The sequence below is a fragment of the Miniopterus natalensis genome, chromosome 12 (genome assembly GCF_054644295.1).
Source record: "Miniopterus natalensis isolate mMinNat1 chromosome 12, mMinNat1.hap1, whole genome shotgun sequence".
NCBI lineage: Eukaryota > Metazoa > Chordata > Mammalia > Chiroptera > Miniopteridae > Miniopterus > Miniopterus natalensis.
The window spans coordinates 9,835,852-9,850,166 of NC_142092.1; the positions used below are offsets into that span (position 1 = coordinate 9,835,852).

Consider the following 14,315-nt stretch of genomic DNA (forward strand, 5'->3'; position numbering starts at 1 on the left):
GGTCATTCTTAATACTTGCTCCTGGGGCCAGAGAGTCTAGTCTGGGGAGCCAACAGCATCATCAAGAAACATTAAGGACCTTTGTCCAAGTGAGGGAATTTGAGGGGTTCTGCAGACTCGGTCCTCTCCTCTTAGGCCCTGCCCTTAGAGTTCATTCCTCTTTGGTTTATGGGAATACAATGATTTATGATCATTGCTGCAGATTTCCAGACAGAAACATGAATTCTTTATGCAGCGCCATCCAACAGAACCTCCTGTGGCAATGGAGATGTTTTGGGGGCCTGCGCTGTCTAATACGATAGCCATCGCCTCATGGGACTGTTGAGCACTGCAGTGAGGCCAGTGTGCCCGAGGAGCCGGGTTTAAAATGCTACTTCATTTTAATTAACTTAGACAGCACATGTGACTAGTGGCTACCCTAGGACAGCGACACCATGGGTTGGGAGGACGCCCTTAATCTACACGTTCTTCCAATAGGAGGCGAGAGCGGTGGGAAGTGGCTCTGCCAGGTTCTGGGTTACGCTCCGTTTCTCACCGTGAGCAGCAGGAGGGAAGGAGCACAGCCCCAGGGTAGATGAGCCTGGTGCTGCCTAAAGGAAGAAAGAATCCAATAAAACCACCAGAGCTCAACAAATAGGGCTAAGCTTTCATGGCAAGTACAGTAAAAATGTTCAGCAGAAATTTTGGAAAATATTTGTAACTTGGAGAATTTCTCTTTAAAATGCTGGATGCTCTGTCCATCACTTGTGAGCTACTTTGCCAAATATAGTCAGGTCTTGTGAAAATTCAAATTATTTTGACAGAAGGTCATTTCAAAGTTTCTAGTACTCAGTAAGTAAAAAGCACTTGTTCAGTGTTTCAATTTCATTTGAACTTACACTGATCAAGCCGACAGATATTCCAACCCTGGTGGGGTTTATATGTTGGTGCTGTGTGTGGAAGGAAGGGGGCTACAAAATTTCAAAACAGTTAAGCCAAACTTTATAATAGGAAAATCCAGTATCTTTTCAAATACAAACTTTTCACATTTAAACTCATCAGATTAAAACCCACTGATGTTTCAGTTTACTGATACCCTGAATTCTCCTTATTTTCAAAGATGCAGGTGAAACTGGAGAAGTTCTGAATTTCACAAACACTACCCTCAGACCATACAACGACCTTTCTAAAATTGTTCTGGAGTAATGTCTAACAGTTATACAGAGCTTATTAAGTGGGCAGTAGGTATCTGTTCCAAGCAATTTACATGTGTGAGTGCATTTAAACCTCACAGCAGCCCTCTAAGGTAGGTCCTACTATTTTTCCCATTTTCAGATGAGGAAAGTGAGGCACAAAGAAGGTAAATAACTTGCCCAAGGTCACACTAGTAGCTCCGGAGCCAGGAGTCACACAGGCTGCAATATTGTGACTTCTAAGAAAAGTATATATTTGGTCATTCACGTGACCAAAATATATTCCTCCTATACATTTGATTTTTTCCGAGGTTCCTGGCTCATAGCTCTCAAAACTCTTGAAATGTCCTAAGTATTAAGAATGATAAAGGTGTCTTATGTTATTGAGGTGACTTTCAGAGAGAGGCTGGGGGCTTATTACCAATGGAGCCAACCATGTGATTACAGGGTTGGAACTCTCATTCCCACCCTCTGATCTCCAGGGAGGGGAGAGGAGCTGACGGCTGACCCAGTCACCAATGGCCAGCAATTTAATCAATCATGCTTATGTAATGAAGCCTCCATAAAACCCCCCAAAAATGGTGTTCAGAGATCTTTCCAGTTGGTGAACACACGGAGATTGGGGATAGTAGTATGCCTGGAGAGGTCTGAGCCGTTTGCTCATTCCTTGCCCTATGTATCTCTTCCATTTGGCTGTCCATGAGTTATATTCTTTTATAATAAATTGGTAATCTAGTAAATAAAATATTTGTCTGAGTTCTGAACCACACTAGCAAATTAATCAAACCTGAAGAGGAGGTACTGGGTCTTCTATAAACCTCTGACTATAGCCGGTCAGTCAGGAGCATGGGTGGAGGGTGGAAGCCGTCTTGTAGGACTGAACCCTTAGGCCCTGGAATCCGATGCTATCTCCGGGTAGTGTCAGAGTTGAGTTGAATCAACCTGAATTGTCATACACCTGCTGGTGTGTCTGAGACACACACACAGGTTAGAATTGGTCCCAGAACACCTATTTACAGGCAGTCTTGTGCTTAACTACTATATCAATTTTGAGTAAATTGCTCTTGATTGCAAGCAAAATATATCCAAGAACATTCCTCAGTGTTTCTAAAGGCAATAGGTAGGTGCATTTGGCTTAGGAGCCCAACTTAAGGATTCTAGAGACATAGCCCATGTTTTCCATCTTCAGTCATGACAGGGGACTTGGTCTGGACTTAGGTAGGCCTGAGAGTTCGACTGCACATCAGAAAAAAGAGACAAATCACTATATAATCTCTGCCAATCCTTCTTTATTAGCCTGAAATCCCTTTGGATCACAACACCCTACTATAAAGGACATTTGAGCAAAGACTCCGTGTGGGAAGCTTAGGGCTTGTTTGGGAGGTTGACTTCAAGTTGAAGTAGTTTATGGCAGTTGAAACAGATAGAAAACTCATGGCGAGTGGCCAGCGGGTTACTTGGGCAGGGACTCAGAGGACAGACTTCCTTGGTGGGTCACCCAGAGCCTGTCTGATTTGTGAGTTTGCAGGGCTGATGACTTGATTTTGTTAAGAACACTTTGTGTGCAGGCACAGAGGGACCACCTCGTGCTAACCGAACTCTCAGCTGTGGTATAAGCCACAGTGTCGAGGCATCGTTTACAAATGGCCTGTGTTGTTTCTGAGTGACAAAGATATAGTGCCTAATGATGAGGTACCTTCTCCTCAAAGCCGTGGGTAGCTTTTTGATTTTTTTTTTTGTTGTTGTTAATCCTCACTGATATTTTTTCCATTGCGTTTTATTTTTTATTTATTTTTTTAATCCTCACCAGAGGATATTTTTCCATTGCTTTTCAGAATGAGTGGGAGGGAGAGAGAGAGAGAGAGTGAGAGAGGGAGAGAGAGGGAGAGAGAGAGACAGAGGGAGAAAGAAACATTGATGTGAGAGAGACACGTGGGTTGGTTGCCTCCCAAATGCTCCCAGAGCAGGTCCGGGGATGAGCCTGCAACTCAGGTAAGTGCCCTTGACCGGGAATCTAACCCTCGACCCTTTGGTGCTCAGGCGGACATTCTCACCACTGAGCCACACTGACCAGGCCCGTGGGAAGCTTTTCAATAATCAGTGGTTGTTAGTGATCACAGAGTCAAAACAAAGGAATATATTTTCCAGGTTAGGGTAAGGCTCCACAACCATCTCCATCTCCCAAGAGGGAACAACTCTCTATGGGTCTGAGTAGCTCCCCCCCGCCCCCCCGCCCCAGGTTCAGGGAAAGATAAACAAGTGAATGGCATTAGCTATGCAACAGTTGTGCATATGTCTTGTTCTTTCCTGATAAGCAAGAGAGAAAAGGATTCTGGCTCACTTAAGTAAAGGGTGCTACTGCATTCACGGGAAGCTGAAGACCCAGGCTAGAAACGGGCAGGCCTAGAGGACCAGGAAACAGGAATCACAGGAATGGTCCGGCAGCACAGCAAGTCTGGCCTGGACACCATCGCTGATTCTGTCTCATTCAAATGCCAGCGAGGAGCACTGTGCCACACTAAGTCAAGTGCCTGACCTTGGGCTAGAGTCTCCCTAGACTGGCATCCAAAGAGAAGAGTTAATTCCCCAAAGGAAGTTAGGGTGCTTTTAGGAAGTGGGACCCCATGCTAGGCTGCTCCAAAGCAACAAATATCCACAACAGGATATTAAAGCTCATGACCCAGAGTCCATCAAGAACATACCTGTAATGGAAATAAGTTAGATGTACTGAGCGACAGAGAGTGGGGTTGTGGAGGAGCCGTGGGTGGTTGTGCTAAGAGGGAGTTGAACTTTACAGCACTTACTTTGCTTGATGATTCTGAGGAGTTGAGAAAGTTAGTTCTAGATTGGGTGTAGGCTGGAAAAGGGTACAATTAACGATTATATATCTCAATACTTTTTATCCAGGAGGTGGGAAGATTAAAGTGAGGGAGGAATCGCTGGTAGAGAAGCAGTTATCATGGCATTCCTCAGTAGCTGAGTAGCCTTGTCACTGTCTTATTTCATGCGTGATCAGCATGGCCTTGCCTCTTTATATTCTAGGAAGTTTCTAGTCTAGTTGCCAGCTGTGAGCTGTCATCTTGTGGTTTATCAAAACTGATTACATTTCCGGGCTCTGATTTCCCTTCCAGTGACTTAGGGCTACTTTCCAGCCTTTCAAGGTGAAATGTACAGCTGGCCAATGGCTAATCACATCCACAGGAACTGATATCAGCAGCACCCAGGATACCTGAAGGTGTCCTCCAGATAGTGATCACAGTGGCTGTAAGGGGACGGGGCACGATGTTATTAATAATTCTGAGGATGTCTTTAATTTTTATCAACTATTCCTTATGCCAACTGCATACAGTTTCTGATTGGAGTTCCCCTTTACCCCATGTAAGAGTTACTGGGATAACAGGAACTTTTAATGGTTTCCAAGACTGAATCATTAAGATAAAATAACTGGACCACAAATTAGTGGTTGAACAGCATTCCCCACCTCTTTTGTGTAACGCGTTCTTCTCGTCGTTAATGGCCCAGGTCTTCCTGAAAACACTAGGAATGAACTGAGGGTGATGACTTGGGGGATAAACGCAGCTAGGTTCCTTATAAATGAGTAGTCTGGCTGACAGTGAAAGTTACAAAGGAAACTACCCTCTGAATTATTTTATCTCCTGTTATATTACTGCTCACGCCTCCTGTGCAGGCTCAGTACTGTCAGTGTTTACACAACTCATGAAAATATCACCGGGCAGGCTTCCCAAGGACTTGGCAACCCCAGGCCCTTCCAGGAGGCCCACGCCTTCCAATGTTCTCTGATTGTCAGGGAGTGTGCTCTTGGCATGTTCCCTGGTATCTCTCTTCTTAGCGGTATTTTTCTTCAACTTTCTAGGCTCTTGGCGAATTTGTTCTGGTGGAAAAAGAGGTCAAAATTAAAAAGAAAGGGAAGATTTACAGCCTCAATGAGGGCTATGCCAAGTATTTTGATGCTGCCACCACGGAGTATGTGCAGAAAAAGAAATTTCCTGAGGTGAGTGAAGAAAGCCAAGGGCGGAGTGCTGTCTCCGTGGGTTCCTGTATCGGTGGCGTCTCTGAGGGCCTGGCCGGGAGAGGCTGGTGCCGCAGTCCACGGCTCTGATCGGTGTGAGAGTAGCAGACTCTGCCTTCATACGCAATCACTACCATTTATAGCCAGTTTGCCTACTAAAGATAATACTCCCCAGTTGAGTTTTTCCAGGAGAAATTTTTTATAATGAGCCCATGTTTTCCCAAAACTCAGAGGTTCAGGCCAGAACCTCTCTTCAGTCATTTGTATTCTAGGCTACTATCTATATAGATTCTGTCACTCAGTTATATTTGCTTTTAGATGGAAGCGTTATATTTGAAAGTCCCGTTCACATGCTCTAATATTGAGGCTTTGTGTTCACCCCGGGTTTTAGGAAGCTCTTTGACTCTCAATGGGATCACCAAGTTCTGGACTTCATGTGACTGTTGATACAACCCAAACAATCCATTAGGCATGCCCACCATGCAGGGAGAGCTTTTAAGGCAGGAATGGGAACATGGTCAACGAATTTCCAGATCAAGTGTAAAGCCTAGCCTAAACTGGGAGTAGAACAAAAGCTTGTTTACGAGTGGGACCCTTTCTCACTAAATTCTGGGAGATGTGGTAAGAGAGGCCTGTTTTCACACATTGGAAAAGTGTTGGTGTGGGAAGCCGACATAGTTGTCCCTGGAAGCTCCTCACGGGATCCCATGGGACCAGGTGCCACTGAGTCAACAGGATGCTCCGACCTAACTCTGCTGCCTCAAATTAAAACTTTGAAGAGTTTACATATCTTTTACTTTTGTCTGTTTCTTTCTTTTTTTGGGGGGGTGTGTGTGTGTGTGTGTCATTTTTTATTAATGACAACAAAACCCAGTCAATTTTGACTAATAGGTTGTTTCTTTTTTTTTCTCCCACACGCCCTTCCAACCCCCACCTTCCCTCTGAGATCCCTCAGTCTGCTCCATGTTTCTATGTCTCTGGATCTATTTTGTTCATCAGTTTATTTTGTTTATTAAATTCCACATCTGAGTGAGATCATGGGGTACTTGTTTTTCTCTGCCTGTCTTATTTCACTTAGCATAATACTCTCCAGGTCCATCCATACTGTCCCAAAGGATACGAGATCCTTATTTTTTACAGCTGCATAGTATTCCATGGTGTAAATGTACCACAGCTTTTTGTCTACTCATCTACTGATGGGCACTTGGCCTGTTTCCAGATCTTAGCTATTGTAAATTGTGCTGCTATGAAAATAGGGGTGCATAAGTTCTTCTGATTGGCCTTTAGGGTTTCTTAGGATATATTCCTAGAAGTGGGATCACTGGGTCAAATGGCTGTTCAATTTTTAATTTTGGGGGGAACCTCTATACTGTTTTCCATAGTGGCTGCACCAGTCTGCATTCCCACCAGCAGTGTACTAGGGCTCCCCTTCCCCACACCCTCACCAGCACTTGTTCAATGATTTGTTGATGGAGCCATTCTGACAGGTGTGAAGTGATACCTCATTGAGGTTTTAATATGCATCTCTCTGATGATTAGTGACTTTGAGCATTTTTTCACACGTCTCTTGGCCATTGGTATGCCCTCTTTGAAGAAATGTTTATTTAGGTCTTCTGCCCATTTTTTAACTGGATTGTCTTCCTTTTGTTAAGTTGTATGAATTCCTTATATATTTAGGATATTAACGCTTTATCAGATGTGTCATCGGCAAATATGTCCTCCCGTACAGTGGGCTCCCTTTTCATTTTGTTGATGATTTTTTCTTGCTGTGCAGAAGCTTTTTATTTTGATGCAGTCCCATTTGTTTATTTTCTCCTTAGTTTCTCTTGCCCTAGGAGATGTATTGGCGAACATATTGCTATGAGAAACGTCTGAGATTTTGCTGCCTATGTTTTCTTCTAGGATTTTTATGGTTTCATGTCTTACATTTAAGTCTTTTATCCATTTTGAGTTTATTTATGTGTATGGTGTAAGTTGGTGGTCTATTTTCATTTTTTTGCATGTACCTGTCCAATTTTCCCAACACCATTTATTGAAGAGACTGTGTTTACTCCATTATATGTTCTTGCTTTTTTGTCAAATATTAATTGAGCCTAATGGCTTGAGTAGATTTCTGGGGTCTCTGTTTTGTTCCACTGATCTATATGCCTGTTCTTGTGCCAGTACCAGGCTGGTTGGATGACAGTGGCTTTGTAGTATAACTTGATATCTGGTATCGTGATCTCTCCACCTTTGTTCTTCTTTCTCAGGATTGCCGTGGCTATTCAGGGTCTTTTTTGGTTTCATATAAATTTTCAAAGTGTTTGTTCTAGATCTGTGAAATATGCTGTTGGTACTTTAATAGGTATTGCATTGAATTTATAGATTGCTTTGGATAGTATAAACATCTTAATGACTTTAACTCTTCTAATCCATGAACATGGTATATTATTCCACTTGTTTGTATCTTCCTCTATCTCTTTTTGCAACATCCTGCAGTTTTCCAAGTACAGGTCTTTTACCACCTTGGTTAAGTTTATTCCTAAGTATCTTAATTTTTTGTTGCAATTGTAAATGGGATTGTTCTTTTAGTTTCTCTTTCAGAGAGTACATTATTGGTGTATAAAAATGCAGTTGAGCCCAGCTGGGCATGGCTCAGCAGTTGAGCGTCAACCTAGGATCCAGGTGATGGGGGTTTGATTCCCGGTCAGGGCACATGCCCGGGTTGCAGGCTGCAGCTGATCAATGACTCTCATCATTGATGTTTCTATCTCTCTCTCTCCATCTCCTTTCCTCTCTCTGAAATCAATAAAGATATATTTTTTAAAAAGAAAAAAAAAATGCAGTTGATTTCTAGGTGTTAATTTTGTATGTTACTGCCTTGCCGAATTCATTTATTAAATCTAGGAGTTTTTTGGTGGAGTCTTTGGGATTTTCTATGCACAATATCATGTCATCTACAAATAATGACAGTTTTACTTCCTCTTTTCCAATTTGGATGCCTTTTATGTTTTCTTCTTGTCTGATCGCTGTGGCTAGTACTTCCAGTACTAAGTTGAATAAGAGTGGTGAGAGTGGGCACCCTCGTCTTGTTCCTATTCCTAGGGGAAATGGTTTTAGTTTTTGCCCATTGGATGTGATGTTGGCTGTAGGTTTGTCATATATGGCCTTTATTAGGTTGAGGTATGATACCTCTATTCCCACTTTGCTGAGAGTTTTTTATCAAAAATGAGTGTTGGATTTTATCAAATGCTTTTTATGCACCTATTGATATGATCATGTGGTTTTTGTCTTTCAATTTGTTTATGTGATGTATTACTTTTATTGATTTGCGAATATTGTACCATCCTTGCATCCCTGGAATAAATCCCACTTCATCACAGTGTATGATCTTATTAATATATTGCTGGATCCGATTTGCTAATATTTTGTAGAGTATTTTAACATTTATGTTCATCAGGGATATTGGCCTGCAATTCTCTTTCTTTGTAGTGTCTTTATCTGGTTTTGGAATCAGGCTAATGCTGGCCTTGTAAAAAGAGGTTGGAAGTGTTCCTTCCTCTTGAACATTTTGGAATAGTTTGAGGATGATAGGTGTTAGTTCTTCTTTGAATATTTGGTAAAACTCCCCTGTGAAGCCATCTGGATCAGGGCTTTTGTGTGCTGGGAGCCCTTTGATTACTGCTTCAACTTCATCAGCAGTTATCAGCCTCTTCAGATTTTCTAACTCTTCTGGATTGAGGTTTGGAAGTTTGTATTTTCCAAGGAATTTGTCCATTTCATTCAGGCTTTCCAACTTGGTGGTGTATAGTCGTTCATAGTATTTTCTTACAATCCGTTGTATTTATATTGGGTCAATTGTTACTTCACCTCTTTCATTTCTGATGTTATTTTTGGGTCCTCTCTTTCTTTCTTGATGAGTCTGGCTAAATGTTCATCAATCTTGTTTATCTTTTCAAAGAAGCAGCTCTTGGTTTCATTGATTTTTTTAATTTTTTATTATTATTATTTTTAGTCTCTATGTAATTTATTTCTGCTCTGATCTTTATTAATTCCTTCCTTTTATTTACCCTGGGCTTTTCTTCTTGTTCTGTTTCTAAGTTTTTAAGTTGTAGGATTAAAGAGTCTATTAGAAGTTTTTCTTGTTTTTTTGAGGCAGGCTTGTGGTGCTATGAGCTTCCCTCTCAGGACTGCTTTCATTGTGTCCCACAGATCTGAGGTTGTTGTGTGTTCATTTTCATTTGTTTCCAGGAAGTTTGTGATTTCTTCCTTGATCTCTTTGGTAACCCGTTCATTGCTTCATAACATGCTATTAAGTCTCCATATGTTTGAATGTTTTTCAGTGGTTTTATTGTAGTTGATTTCTAATTTCATGCCACTGTGGTCCAAGATGTTTGATATGATTTCAATCTTCTGGAACTTGTAGAGACCTGTTTTGTATCCTAACATCTGGTCAATTTTGAGAATGTCCCATGTGCACTTGAGAAGAATGTATATCCTGCCACTTTGGGGTCGAATGTTCTGTAAATATCAATTAAATCCCTCTGATCTCATGTGTCACTTAGAGTCACTGTTTCCATGTTGATTTTTTGTCAGGAAGACCTATCCAGTGAAGTCAGCAAGGTGTTAAAATCCCCTAGTAAGTTTGTATTACTGTCGATCTCTCCCTTAAAGTTATCTGGAATTTTTTAAAAAAAAATAAATGTAGGTACTCCTATGTTCGGTGCATATATACTTATCAGGGCTATATCCTCTTCTTGGATTGATCCCTTTAGTATTATATAGTGACCTTTCTTATCTCTCATTATGGTCTTCATTTTGAAGTTTATTTTTTCAGATATGAGTATTGCTGCTCAAGTTTTTTTTTCATGGACTATTTTTTTCCATCCTTTCACTCTCATCCTGTATGAGTCTTTTGTTCTGAGGTGGGTCTCTTGTAGACTGCATATATTTTGGTCATATTTTCTTACCCACTCAGCCACCCTATGTCTTTTTATTGGAACATTTAATCTATTTACATTTAAGGTTATTATTGATAGATACTTATCTTTTGCCATTTTAATTCTTTGTGCCTATGTTTCTCTTTTTATTTCTTCTTATTATTATAGCAGTCCCTTTAACATTTCCTGCAATGCTGGTTTGGTGGTGATAAACTTCTTTAGTCTCTTTTTGTGTGGGGGGAGCTCTTTATTCAAATACCTATTTTGAATGATAGCCTTGCTGGATAGAGCAGGCTTGGTTTCAGATCCTTGTTTTGCATTACCTTGAATACTTCATGCCATTCCCTTCTGGCCTGTAGAGTTTCTGATGAGAAGTCAGCTGACAGCTTTATGGGACATCCTTTGTAAGTAACAGCTTGCTTTTCTCTTGTTGCCTTAAGATTCTCTTTATGTCTTGAATTTTTGGCATTTTAATTATAATGTGTCTGGGGGTGGGCCTCTTTGGATTCTTCTCTGTGCCTCCTGAACTTGTGTGACTTTTTCCTTGACCAAGTTAGGGAAGTTTTCTGCCATTATTTCGTCAGACAAATCCTCTGTTGCTTGCTTATTGTCTTCTCCTTCTGGTACTCCTATGATGCAAATATTGTTATGTTTCATGTTGTCCCACAGCTCCCTTAGAATGTCCTCCTGTTTTTTAATTGTTTTTCCTTTTTGGTTCTCTGATTGAGTGATTTTTTTCTACCCTGTCTTCTAATTCACTGACCTGATCCTCAGCTTCCTGTACTCTGCTGTTTATTCCTTCCAATATAGTCTTTATTTCTGCTATGTCATTCTTGATTTCCTTCATAGTTTCCCTATCTTTTCTCATCATCTTATCAATCAGTATTCTGACCTCTGTATCTGTTAGGTTGCTTATCTCGATTTCACTTAGTTCTTCATCTGGAGAATTCTCTCGTTCTTTCATTTGGGGCTTGTTTTTTTGTTTTCCCATTTTGGCTGCCTATTCAGGTTTATTTCAATGCATTAGGTAGATATGCCAGGACTCTCAGTCTTTTTAGAGGGCCTCTGGTGCAAGCCAATGTCAGACACTTTTGTGACTTGCCTTGAATACCTTGTTTGGAGCTATTCACAACCCATGGCTAGAGGTCCCCTCTGTTAGCGCTAGGTGCATTTGGACAGGACCAAGATGCACACCAAAGTCTGCTTTTTCAGGGCCTGGGTCCAGAAGCAGATCAGGCAAAGAATCAAAGCACTCTGAGGTCCACGTCTGCCTGCAAGCTGATTAATCTGGTTCTCTTAATGAGCCTCAGGCTGTAGAAACTCCACAGTGTGTTATCAATCTCTTAAGAAGCCTCAGGCTATAGAGACTCCATGGGGTAGGGTGAGAGGTTTTCTAGCAGGGTGGGGCAATTGCTTCCCCTCCAAGCAAAAGCTGCTTAGAAGGTAAATTTCTGCCTGTGAAAGATGCCCTCTGCAGCATAGGGGAATGACTCGGCACAGGAATCCAGATGGGTGCCCTCTGAGCTCTATCTCCAGAGTCCACAACCCTAGATTCTCCTCACACAGCTTCATTTCACTCTGCCTTCCTTCTGCTAGAGCCCAAGGTGAGTGACTGCACAAAAAACTTTGTGCATTGGCTCTTTAAGAGGGTGCCTGCATCTCCAGCCATCTCTCCCTGGCAGACAAAAGCCCAGATGCTTTTCACAGCCAGATGATATGTTGGCACCTTTCTCAGTTCTGGTGCTCTTGGCTGGGAAGCCCAGCCTGGGTTTTAGACCCCAGAGTCCTCAGTGGGAATCCCCCACAGCTGAGATCTTCCTCCAGACCTTCAGCTGCTGCCTGTGGGAGCCCAGCCAGCTTTCTCGCTCCTCTGCACTTCCTACCGGTGTCTATGTGGTCTCCACTTTCCCTCCTTGGTTCTGAGGGTGCTTTCCAGTTAGTCTTCAGTTGTTAATGAAAACATCAACATCACAACTTTTCTGGAGGGCAACCTGGCCATATGATTAAATATATATATATATATCTTTATTGATTTCAGAGAGAGGAAGGGAGAGGGAGAGAGAGATAGAAGCGTCAATGATGAGAAAGATATCACTGATCGGCTGCCTCCTACTGGGGATTGAGCCCGCAACCTGGGGATGTGCCCTGACCAGGAATCGAACTGCAATCTCCTGGATCCTAGGTCTATGCTCAACCACTGAGCCATGTGGGTCAGGCTATGATTTTTCACTTATGGATTGTTTTGAGACAGAGAGAGAGGAAGGGATACAGAGAGAGAGGGAAAGAGAGAGTTTGATTTGTTGCGCCACTTATTCATGTATTCATTGGTTGATTTTTATATATGCCCTGACCAGGGATTGAACCTGCAACCTTGTTCTATAGGGATGATGTTCTAACCAACTGAGCTACCAAGCTAGGGCCTGTCAATATGATTTTAAATATTAAATATCCATATCGTTAACTCAGCAGTTTATCTTAAATTCCCCCAGGAGTTTATCCTAACAAAGTAATAGGTCAAGTGAAAAGAGATAAATGCACAAGGATTTCTCAGGATATCTCATTGCAGCACTGTTTATAACAACAACAAAAGGAATAACTGAAGTATCCATTCATCAGGGTGGGTTAATATATTACGAGCATCCACAATATCCAATACTGTGCTACACGTCTATTCATCCATTAGAAAGATAAGTCATTCTTTATACAGTATATTGATATTGAAATATGTCCACAAAATACTGTATGAAAGAAGTGGAGTAAAGAACTAAATCTAATTTCCTGTATATAACTGTATATGTGTGTGTAGATGTTCATGCACACAAATATATGTATATAGTTGCATATGTGCATAAAATGTCTTCAGAGAACGTGCCATTTTGTTAATATGGTTTCTGGAAGTTGAACTTCTAAGGTTCTTCATTTTCTCTGCATTTTGTGAATATGTGCAATGGACACGTGTTACTGAATAGCCATTCTTTTTATAGAAATTATGATAAAGCCATGTCATTTGAAGAGGCCAAACAGTATGCAACCCCAAAAAAGCTAAGGGGAAAAGTTTATCAGGTAGTTAATTAATAAAAATAGCATATTCTTTTTTGGGATTTTGTGATATTTAATATAATATAGCTTAAAATTTTTGTAATATGTTGTTATTTCTTTTTGTATTTTAAAATAAATACTTTGCACCTAAAAAAGAAAGAAAGAAAGAAAATAGATCATTCCATTTTGAAGAAGTCACCTTTCTGTCCTAATGCTGTGCCTCCCAGAAGCCCAACTCCAGTGAGAGTGGGCAGAGTGCTCCTCCCCTCCTGATCATCCCCAGAGGCCTTTGCTTCCCTGCAGGATCTGTGTGTTCTGACCCCATTCAACCACACACCACACCCAGGAGGTGGGGAGCGGTGCAGATGATTCCTGCCCTTCTCTACTGTGGAGAGAGCATCTCCTTTGCCATTGCTGTCCCCTGACAATAGCGGCTTCTCCTGACCCTGACTGCACTCTTCTACTTCGCATTGATAATAGCAGCCTGTGTAAATGGTATCAGGTGCTGTTCCAAGTGAACAGTCAAGTAACTTGTTTAAGGTGACCCCATTGAACCAGGATTAAAATGTAGACCGCCTGAATCCAGAGCCCATGAATGCTGTGCAACCCATTAGTGGGGATGAAATTAGTGTAGGGAGTTGTTACCACCATTTATTTTTAGATGACATTACAATAGAACAGAATGAAATTAAATGAATAGAATAGAAACTAGTAAATAAAATAATTGTTTTTGCAAAACACTTGTTTTATTTCAGCCATGTGTGTGTGTTTGAATGCACACTGTGTTTTGTCATAAAATGTATTTCTTTTTTTAAAAGTTTGAAAACATCGCTGTGCTATGTGACCTCTTCATGACTTTCATCAAAACTGTGGCATGTGATTCATTATCTCTTTTCACTCTGACTTTTGCCAACACCTGGAGTGATTTGAAAGTCCAGGGTCCATCCAGTAGCTGGTTTCTTATAGCGCCTTATCTCCAGATATATTCATCTCAATTTCAGTTCATCCTACTGATTCAATAGCTAAATCCTAGGGATCATCAGTTCTTAGACACTGCTGAATTTTGACACTGTAAAAAACTCATGTTTACTCTTCAAACAGCCCCCTTGCCTTTCATATTTCTTACACTGTGTCTTTATCCATTTGGGCTGCCAT

At 41.3% G+C, this 14,315-nt stretch overlaps 1 protein-coding gene across 1 annotated transcript in view; it reads left to right on the forward strand.

Moving 5' to 3' along the window:
• FBP2 (fructose-bisphosphatase 2) overlaps positions 1 to 14,315 on the forward strand; it is a 36,964-nt gene that overhangs the window by 13,022 nt on the left and 9,627 nt on the right. The window contains exon 5 of the mRNA XM_016206643.2: positions 5,047 to 5,184. Coding sequence (XP_016062129.2) covers positions 5,047 to 5,184 — 138 coding nt within the window. The remainder of the gene's footprint in view (positions 1 to 5,046; positions 5,185 to 14,315) is intronic.